Source organism: Lonchura striata, chromosome 1, assembly GCF_050655825.1.
Source record: "Lonchura striata isolate lonStrDom1 chromosome 1, ASM5065582v1, whole genome shotgun sequence".
NCBI classification, from domain to species: Eukaryota; Metazoa; Chordata; class Aves; order Passeriformes; family Estrildidae; genus Lonchura; species Lonchura striata.
In genome coordinates, this window is record NC_140703.1 from 30,995,954 (window position 1) to 31,015,959 (window position 20,006).

At 46.4% G+C, this 20,006-nt stretch overlaps 2 protein-coding genes, 1 long non-coding RNA gene and 1 other non-coding gene across 7 annotated transcripts in view; 2 read left to right on the top strand and 2 right to left on the bottom strand.

The window, feature by feature from the left end:
• Positions 1–20,006, top strand: part of NCAPD2 (non-SMC condensin I complex subunit D2) — a 26,612-nt gene continuing 6,606 nt past the window's right edge. Inside the window, exons 1-24 of one of the 4 annotated variants that reach the window (XM_085591859.1) lie at positions 1,987–2,122; positions 2,882–2,957; positions 3,052–3,110; positions 3,568–3,749; positions 4,267–4,406; positions 4,727–4,854; positions 4,939–5,062; positions 5,144–5,291; positions 6,175–6,372; positions 6,887–7,021; positions 7,578–7,662; positions 8,243–8,420; positions 8,625–8,746; positions 9,667–9,879; positions 11,855–12,029; positions 13,495–13,579; positions 13,715–13,848; positions 14,831–14,963; positions 16,495–16,579; positions 16,684–16,845; positions 17,079–17,293; positions 18,940–19,051; positions 19,376–19,499; positions 19,701–19,856. In XM_085591859.1, the coding sequence (XP_085447985.1) occupies positions 2,011–2,122; positions 2,882–2,957; positions 3,052–3,110; positions 3,568–3,749; positions 4,267–4,406; positions 4,727–4,854; positions 4,939–5,062; positions 5,144–5,291; positions 6,175–6,372; positions 6,887–7,021; positions 7,578–7,662; positions 8,243–8,420; positions 8,625–8,746; positions 9,667–9,879; positions 11,855–12,029; positions 13,495–13,579; positions 13,715–13,848; positions 14,831–14,963; positions 16,495–16,579; positions 16,684–16,845; positions 17,079–17,293; positions 18,940–19,051; positions 19,376–19,499; positions 19,701–19,856 (3,281 nt within the window). In that variant the 5' untranslated portion in view covers positions 1,987–2,010. Of the gene's footprint in view, positions 249–1,986; positions 2,123–2,634; positions 2,791–2,881; positions 2,958–3,051; positions 3,111–3,567; positions 3,750–4,266; positions 4,407–4,726; positions 4,855–4,938; positions 5,063–5,143; positions 5,292–6,174; positions 6,373–6,886; positions 7,022–7,577; positions 7,663–8,242; positions 8,421–8,624; positions 8,747–9,666; positions 9,880–11,854; positions 12,030–13,494; positions 13,580–13,714; positions 13,849–14,830; positions 14,964–16,494; positions 16,580–16,683; positions 16,846–17,078; positions 17,294–18,939; positions 19,052–19,375; positions 19,500–19,700; positions 19,857–20,006 lie in introns of those variants that run through there. The other 3 variants (XM_021548815.4, XM_021548816.4, XM_085591866.1) reach the window with 3 other exon arrangements.
• On the bottom strand, positions 1,715–2,469 carry MRPL51 (mitochondrial ribosomal protein L51). Its single transcript, XM_021548818.4, has 2 exons — positions 2,136–2,469; positions 1,715–1,991 (listed from the first exon to the last, which is right to left on the bottom strand). Exons 1-2 carry the CDS (start codon positions 2,404–2,406, stop codon positions 1,795–1,797), a joined length of 468 nt encoding a protein of 155 aa, XP_021404493.3. The 5' UTR covers positions 2,407–2,469; the 3' UTR covers positions 1,715–1,794.
• On the top strand, positions 3,171–3,493 carry LOC116184359 (small nucleolar RNA U85). The gene has a single exon (XR_004149129.2). It is a non-coding gene; the product is annotated as a small nucleolar RNA U85 (small nucleolar RNA).
• LOC110480694 (uncharacterized) overlaps positions 13,602–20,006 on the bottom strand; it is a 21,046-nt gene continuing 14,641 nt past the window's right edge. The window contains exon 4 of the long non-coding RNA XR_014958507.1: positions 13,602–13,872. This is a non-coding gene — a long non-coding RNA (uncharacterized LOC110480694). The remainder of the gene's footprint in view (positions 13,873–20,006) is intronic.

Below are 20,006 nucleotides of genomic sequence, written 5' to 3' on the forward strand. Positions count from 1 at the left end.
GATGGTGTCGCTGGCCCACTTCCAGCATACAGCGCGTCATGAAAGCGAAGCTGAACAAGTCCCAGTCAAGCTTCTGCAGCCTACTGGGAGAAATGAGGCTCCCGCAGCAGCCCTAAGAACAATATGGGGTTTTTCTGTCTAAATATCTGGAGAAGCCTGCTGGATCAGAAGGGGAGATTTTCCAACTCAGGACAAGAAAGGGGACAGGAGTGTCCCAGAACAAGACTCTTCATACAGAATTTTACGTGGTGAGTAGAGAGTGACAAGTGTAAGCTCACATTTACACTACCTTTTCCTTCCTTAAGGCGATGCAGGATTGTCACCTAAGATTTTAGTGTCAGATATCACAGATTATCAGGTAGACAAGACCAGGTATGTTGCAGATTACAGCAGGGTAACTAGAAGATCGTGGTTGCAAGGTGAAGAATAATGCAGCATTGTGACTAGAGACAGGTGATTTGCAGATAGGAGCAGACTAGCACTGACCTCACAACTCCAGGTTTTTACACTCTGCCTGCAGACAGAAGGGGCAAGTTGAGGAAGAAGCTTCTGTAGCCTGGCAGCCTTTCCACTGCAGTCTGAGGACCATTCCAATAACCACTGCAAATAAGTTTGAGCTTATGGAATTAGTGTCCTCGGAGCTTTTGCCAGGTTGGTGCTTAGGGATTAAGAGATGAAAAATGGTACAAGATACTTTCTCTTGATACTTTTCCAGTTTCCAACATTATTTTTGGGCAAGGACTTGCTATACCTGCTCAGTCTCCACTTGGATCTGTGCAAGTTTCTTGAATTCACACCACCTTTTGACAGATCTGTCACCCTGCTACTGAGAATGTGGACTTGAGCTGTTTAAACAGAGAGTTTGCCTTCACTTTCCTCAGTCTTATGCCTAAAGAAAATTCTTTCCATTCATTCCTAGCTGCTTCCAACCAAATGCTTTTGGAGACAGAGCAGCATTGCTCTGCAGCAAGATACATCAAGTAAGAAGATAACTCCCTGATTACTTAGCAGCTAAATTAACAACTAAGGCAGAATTTGTATGCAAATGCCTGTTCATGTAATGGATTTTCCCTACGTGTACAGTTGTGTGATGTTGCACTACAGGGATGCCAGCTGTGACTCACTGTAACTTCTCCTCTAAAGGAACTGGCAACAGTTACAGAAAACTAGAGTTTTAAAAAACATTTAAATACCTGATTTACTTTTGCAAATCCTGCCTAAATTATAAACAAAAAACTATTTGGTCATTAAATGTTATTAGCAGGGCCTAAGGTCATCATGAGTGTGGAATGAGACAAATCCCATTCTTAAGACAAGTTTTGATGCATTTTAACTAACATTTGGATCGTTCACACTTAACCACACACGAGTGGAGGGCAAGGGGGAAAGCCATGAGCAGGAAGACACATTAGGAGGACTTCATGGTACTAATTTGAAAAATTTGGCTATGAGGAAAAATCTGAGTTGAAGAATACTGGAATTGTCATTGTAGATGTGTGAAGCTGGAGCTCAGAGACTGAAAGAATGCCAGAAGCCTGGCCAAAAAAACAGAGGAGCAGAGGGTCAAGTTCAGGGATGCAGGCTGGAATAGATGCCCGCAAGAAATACGTCAGAAATGACTGAGGGGGCACAGAGGAGCTCAGGCCTGGAGAAGCAGCAGGCCCTTGGGACCTGGGTAGAAATAGGCAGCAAAGGTTGTAGAAAGCACTGGGAATTCAACTGTGTGGAAGCTGGCTTTATTCTAGCTGCAATGCCACAAAATTCCACTCCACAGGCTGAAGCCACTTCTGTTCCCTAGCGGTGCTTTCCAGTGCGATTGAAGCGCTTGTACAGGTACCGGATCCTCTTGCTGAGTTTGTGATAGTCCTCTGCAAACATGCGGTCGCCCACCATCCGCTTCTTGCGGATGCACCTCTGCAGCTCGTTCCCCCGCCAGCCGCGCAGCCAAGTGGGCCCCATGATGAGACTCTTCGGGTGGATCTGGAAGCCGCCTGAGAACAGGAGAGACAGATGAAGCCAGGCACTGGAGAAGGCTGTTCCAGGGCGGCCGGCCCAAATCCTCCCTGCCCTATGGCTGCCGGCAGAGGCGAGTCCAGCCTCCCTCCCCTCCTGCCCCGGGGCGGTGCGTGTCTTACCCAGGATCCCCACGTTGTCATACACCCCGAACAAAGCCCGTTTCTTCGTCCACCGATCCACCGGCTTGCGCTTGGGCGGCTCCTTGATGCGGATGAGCCGGGAGAGCCCCGCCAGGGGCGAGGACAGCGGCACGGGGAGGCCGGGCCGCGCGGGCGCCCAGCGCGCCCCGCCGCAGTCGCTAAAGCCCCGCTGGGCGCACGGCAGGGGAGCGGCACGGCCCAGCAGGGCCCGGCCCGCCGCTCGCAGCAGCAGCGTTGCCGCCGCCGCCATGGGGATGACCCCGGAGCCCCGGGGACGGGACGGGAGCAGCGGCCGGGCCGCCCCTTCCGCCGCGGAGCGCCGGGGCGCGCGCGTGACGTCACGCCAACGGTCGGGAGGGCAGGGGAGCCGGCGATTGGGCGAGGGGCCGGCGCGCGGCGCAGCCGGCGGGCGCTGATAGGCCCGTGGCGGGAAGGGGCGGGGCTGGCGCGGTTCGCGCGCGCTGTTTCGAGCGCCCGGGGCCGTGCGGGGCTGTGGCGGCCATGGCGGCCATGGCGGCGGCCCCGGAGTTCTGCCTGCCCCTCGCTCCCGCCGATCTGCTGCGGGATGGCGGCCCCGGGCGCTACGTGGTGCGGGAGGTGCTGTCCGCCCGCGAGCTGCCGCCCGCACTCGCCGGTAAGGTGTCCCCACATCCCCTTCCCGGTCCGGCCCGGCCCTGCCGCCGGCTCACGGCCATCCCCCCGCCTCTCTCCGTGTTTTGCCGCAGCTTTCCGGGCCGCCTTCCGTGCGCAGGGCGCGCTGGCCGTGCTGCAGCACTTCGACTGCGTGTACAGCGTGCTGCAGTGAGTACGGGCACGGACGGGGCGGCGGGCGGGCGCTCGGCCCTCTGCCAGGCGCGCCTTGCCCGCCGCCTCACGCCCCGTGTTTGTCCCGCAGCCACTTCGGAACCGTGGGCACGGCTGTCAAGGAGGATGCCCTGGAGCTGATGATGCACGGTGGGTACCCGCTGTTTCCGGCCGACGCAGGACTAACGGAGAGGTTGTTCTCCCTTGGCGGCTCAATGATGATATAAAGGCTAATGTGACTCGGCCAGCTGGGCTGCACCCTCAGCCCACTCCTGTCATACGGGTCTGTAATCTTGGTGGACGATGCTGAGTTGTGCACGTTCGCTGTAAGGGCAGACCGACATTAAATCCTCTTGCCTGTGTCCCTGGAAAATAGGTCTGTGGGACCTATCAGCTCAGAGCGAGTGTTTCTCCGAGCTGACGGAGGGCTGTGGGGATAGGACAAGACAGCACGCCCAAGGACTGGGTTGCAGGGGGCAGCCCGTGTTACAGCTGGTGAGATGTGAGCACACATCTTTGGTAATCTGATGGCTGCTCCGAACCTCCCAAAGAGAGAATTGCTGAGGGACCTGGCAAGGAGTGCTCATGACTTTCTGCTTCTCCTCAGTGGTGTCCCATCATTCCAGTGATCTTCCTGCCATCCTGAGCGACTCTGGGCTGAGCCAGGCAGACCGTGCTGCTCACCTCAATGCTCTTAAGATGAACTGCTATTTGCTGACTGGCCTGATGGATGCTTTTGAAATGGAAACCTGCAAGAACAGTTGTATGGAGGCAGATCCTGGTAGGAAGGTAGGTCAAGAGACTGGGGGAAAGGTGATAAAAGAATAAAATTTTAAGCTTGCTGAACTCTGTAGTATCTGTCAGATTTATAGCTGAGTTTATATAAGCATGATGCCAGCAAGAGCAGTGCATAATGTGGAGCACTGGTGCTTCTCTGAAACTGCATGAAAAACAGCCAAAGGACAATCATGTGTCTAAATATCAGCAGGGATTTGGATGCCCTGGCCTTTCTATTTCATTCTTCATTTTCTGGTTTGAATGTAGTATGCCAGTATTTTCGTAAGATTTCCTTTCTGTAGTGGCAGCGGATGCACATATAATCCTTAAACCATGCAAGGCACTGGTGCTGGCCTGAGCTAAGAGAGAAAAACTGGTGAGGGGGAAGCCCCCTGTGATCTCACAAATCTCATTGTGTGTCTCTTAATGCTATAATAGATTTCTTATATTTGGAAGGAAGCAGGGTAGTGACAGAGTTTTGTCTGTTGTGAAGCTGCTGATGTATCTCACTGCGTAATCTCCTTTCTAGAGCAGGAAGAACCATGCCAAGACTTCTGGATCCTTGTGGGAAGAGGAGAGGGAGCCACTTTTACAGCTGCTTACACAGCTGCTGCAGCTGGATCTCCGTCAGCTTTGGGGTGCTTTAACAGTGGAAGAAGAGTTTGTCAGGTATGAGTTGGAGCAGGTGTATTGCTGGAATGAGTAACTGGTTCTGAGGGATAAAAGGTTAAATGATAACTCTACCAATGAGATGGTATTACAGCCCTCTGTGGGGTGCAGATCACTGGGAGACTGAGGAAATAGCTCAAGGCAAAAGCAACATGTATAGAAACCACTTTCTCTCCTCATGTAGGCCACAAAAAATTCAGATGCTTCCTAATTTTTAGAGAGCATTAGAGAATCTCTCAAACAGAAATGTGTGGTGGGCTAGAATGATATTTATGCAAGCTGAGATAGTGAGGTTTGCTGTTTGTCTTCTGTGGGTTTAGCTTAATAACGGGAAGCTGCTACCGTATCCTGGAGAATCCAAGTATTGGCCTTCAGAGGTACCGGGTCACGCGGGAGGCTCTGACACATCTGCTTGCTGCAGCTCTGGTTCACTGTGACCACATGTTCAGTGAGTTCCTGCCCTTCTGCCTTCTTCCTGAAGCCATTCCCAGTTACTTTCCCTGACCTCTTTCTTCCTTCTCACGTGTTAAAGGTGCCACTCTGAAGATCACGCAGATGCTGCAGCACTTTGAACATGTAGCCCCAGTGTTTGCACAGGCGGTGAGCCTCTGGGCTAAAGAGTATGGTCTAAAAAGCCTGGTGGGTGAGCTGCTAAGGTGAGAGAAATACTTGGAGGCTTGTCCTTTTATCCCTAGCAACTTGAGGCACCCCATTCCTTGTTTCATCTTTCTGTACAGGGAAATTGGACAGAAATGTCCCCAGGATTTGGCTCGTGAGTCTTCTGGAGTCAAGGGTTATGCTACTTTTATAAGTGAACTGGCTGAACAGATTCCAGCTCTGGTGCTCTCCAACATGAGTGTTCTCCTGCCTCACTTGGATGGGGAGGTACATTTCTGCAAAGTTACCTGTCCAGAAACGTCTAACAGTAGAGATGCTGCTATCCAGTTTTTCTGTCTGATACAGAACCTCTTCCACAGAGCTCAGGTGTCCAATACCTGCTCTGTTGGATTAGATTCTGCCCTTACCTAAAAGATGCAAAGGGAACAGAAACCATGGCATCTCCTGTCTGGTTGTCACTATCAGATGTCAAGAGAACAGCAGACTGCCTACTCGTGTGATGTCCCTGCTGTTGTCCCTTGTTCTTCAGCACTTAATGAGTTTGTCATTGTGTTACCTTTTATCTGCTGTGTTTCTTGTGTCAGTTCTTGGCTTCTATGAGCCTACCTGGATAGGAGGATTTGGGTTGGAAGGGACCTTAACACCTCTGCCATGGTTAGGGACACTCTCCACTAGACCAGGTTGCTCAAAGCCCCATCCAACCTGGCCTTGAACAGTTCTAGGGATGGGGCATCCACAGCTTCTCAGGGCAACCTATTCAAGTGTCTCACCACAGTCTCAGTAAAGAATTTCTTCCTCATATCTAATCTAAACCTACCTTCACTTTGAGGCCATTCTTTCTTGCTCTATCACTGAATGCCCTGGTAAAAAGTCTCTCTCCTGCTCTCTCACAGCCCCCTTTAGGTCCTGGGAGGTGCCTCCCCCAGAGCCTTCTCTTTTCCAGGCTGCACAAGACCAACTCTCAGCCTGTCTTCATAGCAAAGGTTACTCTGTCTTGCATGCACAGCTATGTTCACCCAAACTTAATTCAATATCCATGCTGAAAAAATTCACTTAGGGCTGGAGCCTGGGATTTGGAAGGCCCACACTCTGGGCATATCAAATCATGTCTTTTGGTCTGCTCCTAGTTCAACAACTCCTGTCTTGGCAGAGTTACATGATGCGAAATGCCATTCTGGGAGCTATGGCAGAAGTGCTGGTGCAGGTGCTGAGTGGTGACCAGCTGGAGGAAGCTGCCCGTGGTACTCGGGACAAGTTTCTGGACATGCTGCAGGCCCACGTGTGTGACGTGCACAGCTTTGTGCGCAGCCGCGTGCTGCAGCTCTTCACTCGCATCGTGCAGAGCAAGGCAAGTCTGTGCTGGGCAAATGGCGTCGCCTCAGTCATCTCTTCCCATCTTGTGTGTCTTGAGGGAATTTCTGCCACTCTGCTTTTTGTTTGCAGAGATTGAAGTTTTAACAGAGAAAGGTGCTGTCCCTCTATACTGTGGTGTCTGCAGTTTCTTCCAAGAGACCAAAGATCTCAGGGGTGGGAGAACTGGGGGTGAAAATTAGATACTGCTCATTCTTACCAGGACAAACTAGAAGAAAGAGCATAGCATACAGCCTCTTTTCACACACTGGTATGGGAGAACATCACAATTACCAGATATACTAAGACTCAGCTCAACAGGATCCTGGATAACCTAAATCCTTGCTTTCAGGGAAGTTTGGACCAGAATATATCAGGAGGTCTTTTGAGCCCTAGACTTTTCTGTAAATACATAATCTGTGCTTTTTAGTACATTAATATGTCTGCAGTAAACTCTTCCCAAGTGTCTGAGCCTTCTTGATAACTTTATCTGTGCTCTTGTTGTGTTCTAGGCCCTGCCTTTGACTCAGTTTCAGTCTGTGGTGTCGTTGGCTGTTGGGCGGCTCAAAGACAAATCTGTCTTAGTGGTTAAAAATGCAATCCAGCTCCTGGCTGCATTTTTGTCCAATAACCCCTTCTCCAGCAAGGTAAATCCAATTCATGTGGTGGATATGTTAGATGTCTCTTTGCAGGCTAAATATCTGCAGGGTGCTATAGCCAGGGCAGTAGCATTGCTATGTCTTGTGGGAGGAACGGTGTAGCCTTTGATACTGCAGGTGGCAGCTTTCTGGTCTTCCCAGGTTCAGATTTTGAGTTCTTTGACTCATCCCTCTATTGGTGAAATTCATAGCTATGATGAAGGCCAGGAAGGATGTGATTGAGGTAAAAACCTGCAGCATTTTTGAGTCCACTGTGAGGTTTCTCTCCTTAGGATCAAGATTAGTTTTTTAGAATATTCTTCGTGGATCTGCAGCTCTTTGTGTTTAGCTGCACCTTCTCCTGAGTTTCTGAGCCTTAGTGAGCAACTTAGAGCAGTTCTCATTCTGGGACTGGGGCCAGAGTCTACTCTTCCAGTTTCCGTAAACAGGGTTATCCATGGAGATTGACAACTAAAGCAAGGAGTGGAAGAGATAGGAGAATTCTGGCATTTCAGGAAAAGGAGGATAACTAACATATTTCTTTTTCTCTTCCTGACATCTTCAGCTAAGCTGGACTGACTTGGATGGGCCACTGAAGAAAGAAGTGCAGAAACTGAAAGAAATGAGGGATCGTAGCAGACCCTCAGCAGGTAATTTCCTTTCTTCTTCTTTCCACTTTCTGGGACAGTCCAGAATGTACTTTTCCTCATTAAATTTGCTCCCAGGTTGTGACAGGTTTTGTCTCACATCTTATGTGAGATGGTGAGACCAGATAACTGGGATTAAACTCACAACAGTTTTCCTTATGGCGGTGTTGTAAAAGGATCATATTAATATCCATGTCTAAATCAACAGTCCTTACAGCTATATGTCCTATTTTCAGGCTAAGAACTGAAAATGTCAATGAACACCCTCCCAGGTTTCTCTTTTTTTCAAGGACTGCTTGAGTCATGATTTTGCTCAGATGTTATTTAAACTTGATTTGTAGGCAGTACCAAAGCCCAAGGTTAAAAAAATGACAGTTTTCTTACCTGTCTTTTTTTCTGCCTTCAGTGGTTTATTTGTTTTAGTCAGAGTTCTTATTCTCACTGCAGTCTGGGTGGGATCAGCAGTGGGAACACTACCTGCCTGGGGAGGAGGTAGGGGAAGTTCCTAAATTCCAGATGAGTTTTTCCTTCCCATTAAAGGTGTCACCTGAGTCTGTGTTCTTCAATACTTCTGTTTTTTAAGTAGCTCCAGTGATCATCCCAGAGGAAGAGTGGGAAGCGATGCTGCCAGAAGTTAGGGCTGCCACACAGCAGCTCTTTCAGCCACTGGAGGAAGAGGAAGAGGAGGTGCTGGAAGTTGAAGAAACAGTGGAGAGGACAGTGGAGCAAATCACTGGTCTGTTGAAGAAGCTGAATTACAAGTAAGAAGGCTCTGCGGTGACAGTGTTTATCCCACAGGGTGATTTCCAGTAACATTACTCTGTAGGAAGAGATTGATGTGGGCAGACAGTACAAGATGCTGATAGGAGCTGCTTTCCCAGGTGTTCAGGGCAAAGTTGGATGGTTTCCCTTATGTTCTGCTCTGATGTGTTGCTGATACTCTCTTGGGCAATGTCATTGTCCAGGAGCGCAGCCTGTCTTACACAGAAGGCCCTGTGTCGCTTCCAGGGAAAGGAACCTTTCATTAGCCCTGGGGAGGAAAACGAGGAGGCAACAATCCTGGCTGTTCTGAAGAGACTTTACATAGGTAACTGTATCACTCTGTCTGTACCCCAAGTCCAAGATAATGCCAGAGCAGATTAAAGCCCTCTGGAATGCTCTGTCCCTCTTTCTGACCTCTGGGGCTCAGCTCTCCCAGAACTGCAGCATCACTGTATTATTCACTGTTCAAGTACCTTGGCATTTTAGCTGGATCATACTGATCTTAATTTTTGGCTGGAACAGTTCCATGGTCCCAGTAGAAGTGCATTTTTGGTGCCTTAACTCACATATTGTCTGAAGGAAGTGAAGGCAGTGTTGCTGCTCACACCCTTCTGCCCTGTCTGAATTTGTCAGGAGTTCTGCTTCCTGAGCAGGTAGTGGCACATAATGCTTACCCCTAGCAGCCTTGACCAAGTATCTGGTTCAAGCAGAGTCTTGGTTATCTGGGGCCTGAGCCTCTGGGTGTATTTTCAAGACTTCACACTCTTTGGTGTTTGTTTCTGCATCAAGTTGTTTAGCCAATCATGTTGAGGATATTTTTGTTGGAAGTCTACTGTCTAAAAATCTTTACTTTGTGAACTCTCCACACTTGCACAAACTTTGCTGTGGAGTAGTAGTGTTTGCCTTCTCTTGGTTTCCTTTTAGGTCCCCCATCTATGTTTGGGGAATTACCAAGTTCAGATAAACCCAATCAGCATTTAATGGTGTTTATCCCAACTGGACCATGCCCTTCCATACCCTTCTACCAAGCTGGCAGTTCTCTGGAGCATCACACTGTAGTACTGGAACTTGCTCCACAGCATGCCAAGATTTTGTAGCTACATCTGATTGCAGAATTTGGATTTTTGTGTCCTGGCTCTTGGAAGGTGTCACTGTGGGGATGGGGAGAGGAGGATTAAAATGCCCTGAACTGTGCCTGTATTTCTTGTATCTTCAGTACTGCTCACAAATAAGTGTGCTTTGTAGGTTCATGCCCAGGTGGTGAGAACAGTGAGGATCCTCCACATGACAACAGCAGTGACAAGATTGAAGAAGTTGTACAGGAAGAGCAGCCTCAAACAGAGCTGGTCAAACAGGAGATGTTGGTGCACTACCTGCAAGATGCTTACAACTTCTCAGTGAAAATCTCAGAAGCTCTGAACCTGATCAGCAGGATGATGTATGAAAATTCTGTCTCAGGTATGTGAAATAACCTTTTTTCTCCATTCAGCATTTCTAGATCTTTCCTTGCTTGAGAGAAAATGCTGGAGTGGTAGAACTCCAGGAGAAGGAGAAAAGATTGAAGGAGCTGCTCTTCATTGAGCAGATGTCATAGACACTTCTAGGGTATTGGAAAAGCAAGCACCCTCTAAATGAGTGTCATGAAGGAGTAGAATAGGGCATGAAGAGGCTTCTTAGGAATATTTATTTATTTAATGTCTATTTTTTTTAATACCAAGGTTGAAAAAGATTGTTTTAATATGTTTAAAAGTTGTTTTTAAAAAGATATGAAATGAAATGTATTTGAACTTTCTGAAATTAAAAAAAAAGGTGGCCAAAGTGAGTTCATTTGTGGAAGCTATCCTGCCTCCTGTGGGGAGGCATGGATGTTCATCATCTGAGTTGAGGTTCTCCTAAAGTAAGCCTGGCCAGTGAAGCTGGGTTTGGTTATGTGTTCAGTGCCCTGACACAGCTTCAGCTGTTATGCTGGCCACAAGAGAGGAACTAAGCAGCTGGTCTCTTCTAACTCACCTTTCCTCAAACTTTATTCTCTAGTTAAACATGAGCCTGATCAACAGGTTCTGTAGCCTGGTTCTCTTCAGTGCTATAGAGAAAGGTGGTGATCAGAAGGCCTTTGAGTTAATTCAGCTGTTCATATATCATATTAGAACTCCTGTAATCACTTAGACTTTTTTGTAGTGTTTATCAGAAATTGACATTTCCAAGGGATGAGGGGCACAAGTCCTGCTCCCATCCTCTCCAGCACATCCACTTGCACAGATCTAGGGTATGGATGGGTGTGGGCACTGCCGTGCCCCAGACTTCATGCAAACACTTCTGAGGCTTCATCTCTGTTGAGGGCTCATGTTACTTGAGATAAGCATGTGGGCTTCCCCAGCAAGGTTTGGTGTCATTAGCTATTTGCACACATGAAAATGAACTCCTGGGTTCAGTGTTTTTACAAGTCCTTTGAAGTTCAAGGACAAGAAATTCCCCTACCTGGTACTTAAACACATGGGGCTTGATTTTGGGGATGTTTTTTTAATGGATGCACAAATTTTAATAACTTTTCATCTCCCTGTTCTCCTGTGCTGTAGTATAAGGAAGCCAAATTCAGTGTCTGAATAGCAGAGGTGTTTTGAGACATTCCCTCCATTTGGAGAGAGTATGCTGCTGGGTAAGGAAGGGACTCATGCTAAGGGATGTGTGTGCTCAGATTTAGGCTTTTTAAATTAAAGATTTAATATTTGAAGATTTAATTTTTTTTTTCTGTTGCAAATTTATGTATTCTATGTGTGAGTGGGGACAGGGAAAGCATACCAGCTCACCTGTTAGATATTCTTAATTCTGATTTGTAAGGGCTTATACTGGTAAAAGCTCTTACTTAACCAGAGGTCAGACTCTATGAACTGTTTGTTGCAGCACAACTCTGATCACTGCTGTAGATGTCTTGTGATGTGCTCTAACTTAATGGGTTTGGGTTTTTTTTGTCTTATGAGAAGACTGGGCAATCTATTTCAGGAGTAGTCAAACTGGAACCAAACACAGTATTCCTTACCCCATCTGTACATCAAATAGCTTAGTACCTCTGGTTATGGCATTGCACTGGGGCTTATATACAGCTGTCTGCTGTGACTGTGAGATCTTTTTCCTCAAAGCTACTGTTTCCCAGAAGGTAATTTTGTTTTTTCTCCAAGATAGTCTCTGTGCTCTTTCCCTAACCATATCACATTGGATTTAGCTGTAACATTGTTAATTTATGTCTCTTTTCTGGGACATCTACGTCTTTGTACTAGTGATCCCATTCTGACTCAAGCCCTCTGCAGACAATAGCAGTGATCTCTAGATGCTTGTAAAGCTTGTTCTGAGACCAGCACTCCTATGAATTTGTTTTAATGGCCTCTTTAATGGGAACTGGGGAAGAACTGCACTATCGCAACTGTTCTTTCTGCAGTGGTGCAGGAAGCCATTGAGTTCTTCGTGACAGTCTCACAGTTTGGCGTGCCCCAGGCACTGCTTGGTGTCCGCAGGATGCTGCCCCTCATATGGTCAAAGGAGCCTGGAATTAAGGAGGCCGTGCTGAATGCCTACAGACAGCTCTATCTGAGCCCCAGCGAGGATTCAGAGAGGTATGGATCTTCCTAATCAGATTTTTTTTTCCTTTCCCTCCCCCCATCCCCTTTCTGCTGTTAGGAATGGGGTATGGCCTGGAGGAGACCTGAGACTGAGCTGAAACATAAAGTTATTGTCTGAGTATCCCAGTCTTCCTGCAGAACCTACTGCTGAGCTTCTGTTCTTTGTTTGTCATAGAGCTCATGTGTAGGAAATTCATGCAGCAAAACTCTGTGAGACCTTGCGAAGCAGATGTTGAGAATTACTTGAAGTTAAACTGTTGTCAGGCACTAATATTTATTCTCATAAATTTCACTTGCATACAAAGCATTGCCTAAATAGTCTGGGTAGGGTCCCTATCTGCTAAGGAACAAGAAGTGTTAATTATGAGTGTTTCTCTTGCCAGCAGGGTTCTTGATTGGCAACAATGAATTTCAGCCCATTGTGAGTCACCTGTTGGTATGGAGTCATCCCATGTCCAGGAGTTTTATATACTTCACTCTGTGGACAAAGTTGTTGGCCAATGTCAGTTGTCCCATTTTGAGTTTCTTATAACTGTAGTTGTTCATCCTGCTGGAATAACAAGAGGAACAGTGTGGTCTCAGATTGAAACTATATATTTCTGTTACCAAACCTCAGGTTTTTTTGCTGACAAGTTATACATGGTGTGGCGTGTCACATGTAGGCATTCTACTTCTGATGTACCCAACACATTCCCCATTTCTTTGTCCTTCACACTATACAAGGTTCGTTCTTATTTGGGTGCTTTCGCATATATTTCTATTAGTATTTCAGTCAGACCAATCTTAAATCTTTTTCTAACAATTTCTACATGTCTTAGATGGGAGGATTTTAAAGGGTCTTTATTGCTGTTCCTCCTTGAGGATTTGGTGGTGCGAGCTTGCTACCACTTGCAAGTTTGCTTCTTCCATACTAGAAAAGAGATGTGTCTCCTCCCTGCTGTGGCACTTGCCCTTTTTTGGTGCTTACCCACTTGTAAATCCCATTGGATACTCGTGCAATAAGTGTGATTCCTGGTGAGATGCACCATAACTCACCCTCATTTGTACCATCAGGGCAATAAAGAGCATGTGCTGCTTCTTATTTCTATCTGATAATATTGCCTGGAAACAGCACTTCTACAGTGCTCCATCTTCATTTGTTCATAGAGAGATTTGCAGTTTCTAGGGAATTTTACTTTGACTTGTGGTGGAGAATAAACTGGGAAGTGGCTGCTTAGTGCCTCTGATTAGATCTTTAAACATCATAAGGAGCACCAGCACACGAGGCAATGAACTTATCATGGCCATTGGCACTTGGGTGACTTTGAGAACTCAAGCTTGTTGTGGGAGTTTTCCTGATCCTGTGGATCATCTCTCTTATCCAAGAAAATGTTTTCAGCTCTTTCAATAGGGCAGCAATTGTGACAGTTGCTTTTACTTTACCTTTTACATTTTTTTTGTTATTTTTCCCCTTTCTAAGGGCCAAGGCACAGGCCCTGGTGCACTCTCTCTCTCTCATCATGGTGGATGCATCCCTGGGAACGATACAGTGCTTAGAGGAAATAGTGAGTATTTGCCTTGCCTGGCTTTGGGTTGTGTATCTGTTTTATTCAAATGGTAGTCATTGTAGATTACATCTTTACTTTGAAGTTCATTCTCCTTTGCCTCTCTCTGATTTTTAAATTGCATTCCTTTTGCAGATCTCAGAGTTTGTGCAGAAAGATGAAATAAAGCCTGCTGTGACCCAGCTGCTTTGGGAGCGATTCACGGAAAAGTCTCCGTGCTCATCGCTGGAACGCCGCGCTGCTGTGATGCTGCTGGGCATGATGGCACGGTGAGCCCGGGGCCAGGTCGAAGCCTGTGAGTGGAAGGATGTACAGGGAGTCGATTTTTATTGAAAAACTGTGGGTGCTGCATCAGCTGACTCTTTGGCTCTAGCTTCAAAAATAGTAACGCTATCATGGGGTAATGAAGCCTGGAACTAAACATAGTTGTGCTGGATCCCACCAGCATGGCCTCTGAATGATTATGATGAAATTATTTTCCTTGTGTGAATGCACATCCCTTGACAGAGTTTACAGTGTCACAACTCTGCAGTTTTGTCTGTGTTTGGATAAGAACAGTGAGAAGCTGCTGAGTAGAGATGTCTGGAGCCTTTAGCATGAAGAAAAATGCATCTGTTTCACTCTCTGGGGGCAAAAAAACAATGTATCTGCACTAAAAGGTTTTCACTTCCTCAGTTTTCCAGCCCAGCATTCAACTTACTTGCTCTTTTTGCTGTTCTTACTTCAGTCCTTCATTACTCAGAAACAGGCCTGCTTAATGATAATCCTAAAATTCTTTCACAGGCAGAAAGGGGAACAGTGGGTGTGGATTTGGGATAGGCTGGTTTTGGATAAATGTTGGTTTGGTTTGTTTTGTTTCCTACAGTAGAGGAAGGAATGGTATATTCCTTAGGTCATATTTCCTGAGCTCCTCTACTCTTTCCTATTTTCCAACATTTTTGTTTTTCTTACCCCTGTAAGTTTTGGTCCTTTCTGATAGGAAAGAAGAGTCAAGAATCTTCTTTTTTTACAAAGAGGCTGTTGATCACTTTGGAGAAACTCATCTTCTAGTGGAAAGTGTACTACACTGGCTTCTGTGGAATACTGCTTGCTGCTCCTCTAGCTGTATCTTGAGTCATTTGGATGGGCTTTATTTTTTTCCCCTCTTATTCAAACCACTCCTTTCCACAAGGCGCAAGGAGTATTTCTCTTGGCTATCCATACTTGTGTAAACTTTCAGCAGCACCTCATGTGATATCTCCCATTCCACAGAGGAAAGCCAGAGATCATAGGTAGCAACCTGGACATCTTGGTGACAATGGGGCTGTCTGAGAAGGCGTGTGAAGACTACAGGCTGCCTCAAGAAGTGTGCAATGTTATTTCCAAGCTTGCCAGTAACCCTAAGGTAAGGCTATGGGTTTGTTCTTGAGGTCATCCAGAAACAAAGAAAGGGGAGAAATTGTTTGCATGGAAGAATAGAGAGAGGTAATTAAATTTTTACAGATTTTGAAATTAAGTAGGTTGAGAGCATTCAGCAGCACTGTCTGGAAAGCTTAGCACACATCAGTGAACATGTAATAAAAGAATTTTCATTAGGCAACCGGCTGAATTCAATTAGTAAAGAGTTCAGTGCACAAGAAAATATGTTTTCCTTTCAATTCTCTTCTTCAGACTCCTAATTCTAAACTGATTTGTGTTTTCTCAACCATGAAGCCCTTTCCTCTACCAATGTTTTCTGGTGGTGTGATTCTTTTGCCCATCCTATTAATTGATATTCAGGAGTTGTCAGCTGTACAGCAGAATATAAAACATGAAAGGCTTTCAAACCTGTCCATGTTGTACTTAGAACAACATTATGGTTAATGGCTTCTTTCCCTGGGAAATAATTTATCCTTTTTTTAATACACTTGGGAAAAAAAAAATCAGCTTTTTTGACTCAGTCATTTGGGGCATTTTGGTTCAGGAGTTCTATCACAAAAGCAGTCCTCCTTTACAGAGCAGCATAATTCTGTGACAGCCCCTTCCACTGGGGATGTTGTTGCATGAACTTAATGAATTAATGTGTATCACAACTTTCTTACATGTTCTAAAGATGGCTGTAATTCAATATTTGGTTGACTAAAGTCTGTAGTTAAGCTTGTATGTGAAAAGGGACTGAACTGAAAATATTTGGCTGACTGACTGGCAGTAGCTCTTCTCCCCAATCCACCCTCCCAACCAGAAATTTAGTACAGAGGACAGGATTGTGGTGAATCAGGAGTTCCTGTTTCAAGCTACTGAAAGTTGGTAAATCCTCAAGTAATTCTGTTTTGTTCAAGTATATATTCATCAGGCAGATACAGCTGTGCTGGGACACCTCAGGTATTGTCATACTTGGTTTAGTAGTTCTCTAAGTTATCTTATTCCCAATCTAAAAGGTGGTGTGACTGATACAGAATATATGCAACAACCTAATTGTGAGTAGTCTTGAATCCAGACCTATCCTGTGTTATTTCCACTGATGATATTTTCCTTGTAAAGAAACCCATATGGTTCTGGAGTACCCCAAGACAAGTTGACTTACTGTTGGTGACTCTAAGATGCTCCAGTGGTTTCCCTCTTTATTTATTGTAGAGAGTGAGTAAATAATCTCAGATTTTAAATGAATCCTTTTGACATTTCAAAAGAGTTATTTTGATTTAAGGTGAGATGGTGGAACTGTCTGGGTTGGCCTGGGATCATAATTTAGCCAAGCTTTAAATCCACCCAGTGTAGTTACCATGCTGTTATAAGTGACAGTAATGTCTCTGCTGTATGTTTAGCTGCAGAGCAGTACTGGATGTCCCTGGCATGTGTTTGATTAACACTGTGCACACAGGAATGTTGAGTACTGGGAAGGGCATGGGGGGAACTCATGTGCTGCTCCCATGGGAGTAACTCGCCTGTTGTCTCTGCAGCCAGCACTGGAGAAGAGCAATGCCCCTTTTCGACTGCCACAGAACCACATGCTCTTTGGTTGCCTGAGTGAGACTGTGAGTAAAGGTGAGTTCAGGTCAGCAGGAGGTTTGGAGGAGATGGGGTTGGGCTGTGAGACCACCTGTGTTATCATTGGTATGTGTGGGTACATTGCTCCCTCTTCTCATCAGGCTTTGCCCAGCCAAGCTGCCACTGGATCCCCTTCATGGAGGCAGCTGTAACGCTCATCTACCAGCTGGCAGAAGGGGCAGAGGAGATCTGTGCTGACATCCTGCATGTGTGCAGTCAGCAAGCTCTGGAGAAGCTGCAGGAGGCTGATGAGGAGAAAGCTGGTGAGGAAGAAAGCTCATGAAGGAAATCTGTACCTATGGTTTCCAGTGCTGCTTTGAGTGGCCTTGAGTAACTGCAGGAGAACAGAGCTGAGGGGCTGGTGTTGGCATGGGAAGGCACAAGTGCTGTGAAGGAATCTGTGGAGTGTGAAGATGGGTTATATGGTGACATGTGGCGCTAACTAACGGGAGGAGGTCTAAATCAACACTGAACTGTGACCATTTCTCTCCTTTAGATGCAGGGGATTCTCCACACAGAGTCTCTGATGGCGCTGGCAGTCTCTCCACATTCCTGCTGCTGCACCTGGTGGCCCTTGTGGGACAGGTGGCACTGCAGCAGGTAGCATTTTTGGAAGTGTCAGTGAGTGCAGAGCTACGCAGGCGCCGTCTCCTCAAAGAGGAGAAGACCAAGAAGCAATCTGACACCAGCACAAAGAAGCAGAGACCCCAGGTGAGAGCCAACGGGTTTTTTCCTATGGGCAGCTCTTCTAATGTCCCAGCTACAGCAAACTTCTAGAGAATCCAATCCTGAGGCTGCATGAGAGCAATGTGTGCTTCAGGAATAGAAGCAGGCATGTATTGGTCAGGATTGACAGGGAGAGCTGAGGTCCTTGAATGACCCTATTCACTAGGACTCCCACACTGGTCTTGAGTTTTGAAGAAGCAGAGGGGAGGGAGTGAAGGGTGATGTCCTGGCCATGTTTATCCTCCTGCTTCAGGCAAACATTCCCCTTTCACTCATCACCCTTTTTCTTACCAGTGCAGTCTTTAGCAACTGATGCAGTAGTGGTGAATAAACATCCATTTGTGCCCTGATTTCTCAAAAAAGGCTTTCTAGAACCCCAGTCCAGAAGACTTGAGCGTCCTATTCTCTGTTAGGTAGTAATGATGAAGGTTTAACAGGTTTCTAACATGATTTGGATGCTACAAATGCCCTGTTTGGTTACGTCTACCTTGGTACATTTTCCAGAGTGTAATGAGGCTGACTTTCCTGGGTAAGAATAGAGAAAAACATTGTGTCCATCTAGGTATCCAATCTCTATTAGATGTTTATACTCCTAAGTCTACAGAGAACTTTGTAGTTCATTTCCTCATCCATCTGCTTATCAGTGTCACTACCATTTTCCACACAGGAGGAGGTTATTATATTTTCAAAAAAGTAGCAGTTGGATACAGATTTCATCCCTATTGCAATGCTCATGTCTCCTTTCTTCCCTTGTGTTGCTTTTTATTTGCTATAAGGCTTCCCATAATCTTGCTCACAAAACCAGCAATTCAAAGGCTGCTTTGAGTTTCTTGCTTTTAGTATTTGAATGTCCCTTAAGTTATGCAGGACTCATGCACTGATGCTGGATGTCTCCTAGGTCTGTTTTGTCTTAGCGGTGTCAGAAGTTTAAGTTTTCTTTACATTCTGTGCTCCTCATTACAAGAGACATGTGGAGCTCCTGGAGCAGGTCCAGTGGAGGGTGATAAAGATGATTAAGGGACTGGAGTATCTCTAAGAAGGAAAGGCCGAGGGAACTGGGCCTCTTCAAAGCCTCAAGACTGAGAGGGGACATCATCAATGTCTGTAAATATTTGAAGAAGGAGGTGCCAAGAGGATGGAGCCAGACTGTTCTTGGTGGTGCCAAGCACTAGGACATGAAGCAGTGGGCAGAAATTGATGCACAGGAAGTTCCACCTGATTATGAGGATGAACTTCTTTATTGTGGGGGTGACCAAGCACTAGAACAGGTTGCCCAGAGAGGTTGCAGAGTCTCCCTCATTTGAGATACTCAAGAACTATCTGGACACAATCTTGTGCAATGTGTTCTAGGAAGACCCTGCTGGAGCAGATGATCCACTGTGGTCCTATCCAACCTATGTGATCCTGTGATTGGTGTTCTGTAGCATGTGGACTGGCAAATCCCAGACTACCCCTTCACAGCTTCATTCAGTTCTTGGGGGAAAGTGGATTATTACACTCTGTGTCAGTCTGTTCTCCACTTTAGTTGTGCAGCTGATAACATGCATCTATGTCACACCGGAGAGAAGAAAGAGGTGAAGAAAGAGGTCATTGCTGCCTGACATCTTTCTTACAGTCTCCTCTCTGCACAGAGCACAGGGAACGAGACCACTATGGAGGAGGAGCTGGGCCTTGTGGGAGCCACGGCTGATGACACCGAGGCCGAGCTCATCCGCGGAATTTGTGAGAAAGAACTTCTAGATGGTACGTGTGGCTGCCACCGAGGAATATTGGCTGGCTGCCTGTGTGAAAGAGCAGGTACAGTGTAACAGGTCCTGAAGGAGGAAGGCTGTTTCCTGTCATTTCCTCCTGTCAGGAGGAAGCACTGTCATTTTCCATGGTGTCAGTTTCCATGTCGGCTGTCTGTTTTTTGGCTCTCCCTTTCTGGAGGTGGTTGTTCAGTGGTGAAAGTTGAGTCAACCAGTTACTGTAGTTTGCAGCAGCTCTGAGATAAATGGAGTAATTGTTCTTAAAGCACGATGCACAAACAGTGCTCTCATGCTCACTGTCTTTATCCTCACTCCCTAGAGAAGCACCTGCTCTCTGCCTTTGTTCCTCTGGTGCTGAAGATCTGCAACAACCCTGGACTCTACAGTGACTCGGCGCTGTCAGCTGCTGCAGCCCTCACTCTTGGCAAACTCTGCATGATCAGGTACTGCTGAGCCATGCCAGAGTTCTTTTCCCAGGCTTCCTAGTACTAAAGCACAAGCAAATGTTGCAATTCCTTTCCCAAGGAAAGAACAAACAGAGAGTGTTCATAGACTGCTTTTTTTAAAACAGTTTTTTTTTCTCTGCTCTCTGAGAGATGGAATTCTGCTATCTATCCCTTCTTTCCTGTACTTTGTCTTGTTAGCTCTGAGTTCTGTGACTCCCACTTGCGTCTGCTGTTCACAATGATGGAGAAATCCACCCTGCCTGATGTGAGATCCAACCTCATTATTGCCGCAGGAGATCTAGCCATCCGCTTCCCCAACCAGGTGGAGCCTTGGACATCACATCTCTATGCCAGGTAACACTACACTTGTTGTTGGGAGAGGACGTGTGATGAAAACCCAATGGAAGGGTGACACTGGGCCTCCAGAAGGTGAGAATGACCCAAGAAAGCAAATTTGAAGATGCTGGTGCAGGCAGACCAGAGCTTTGGACTGTCACCAGTACC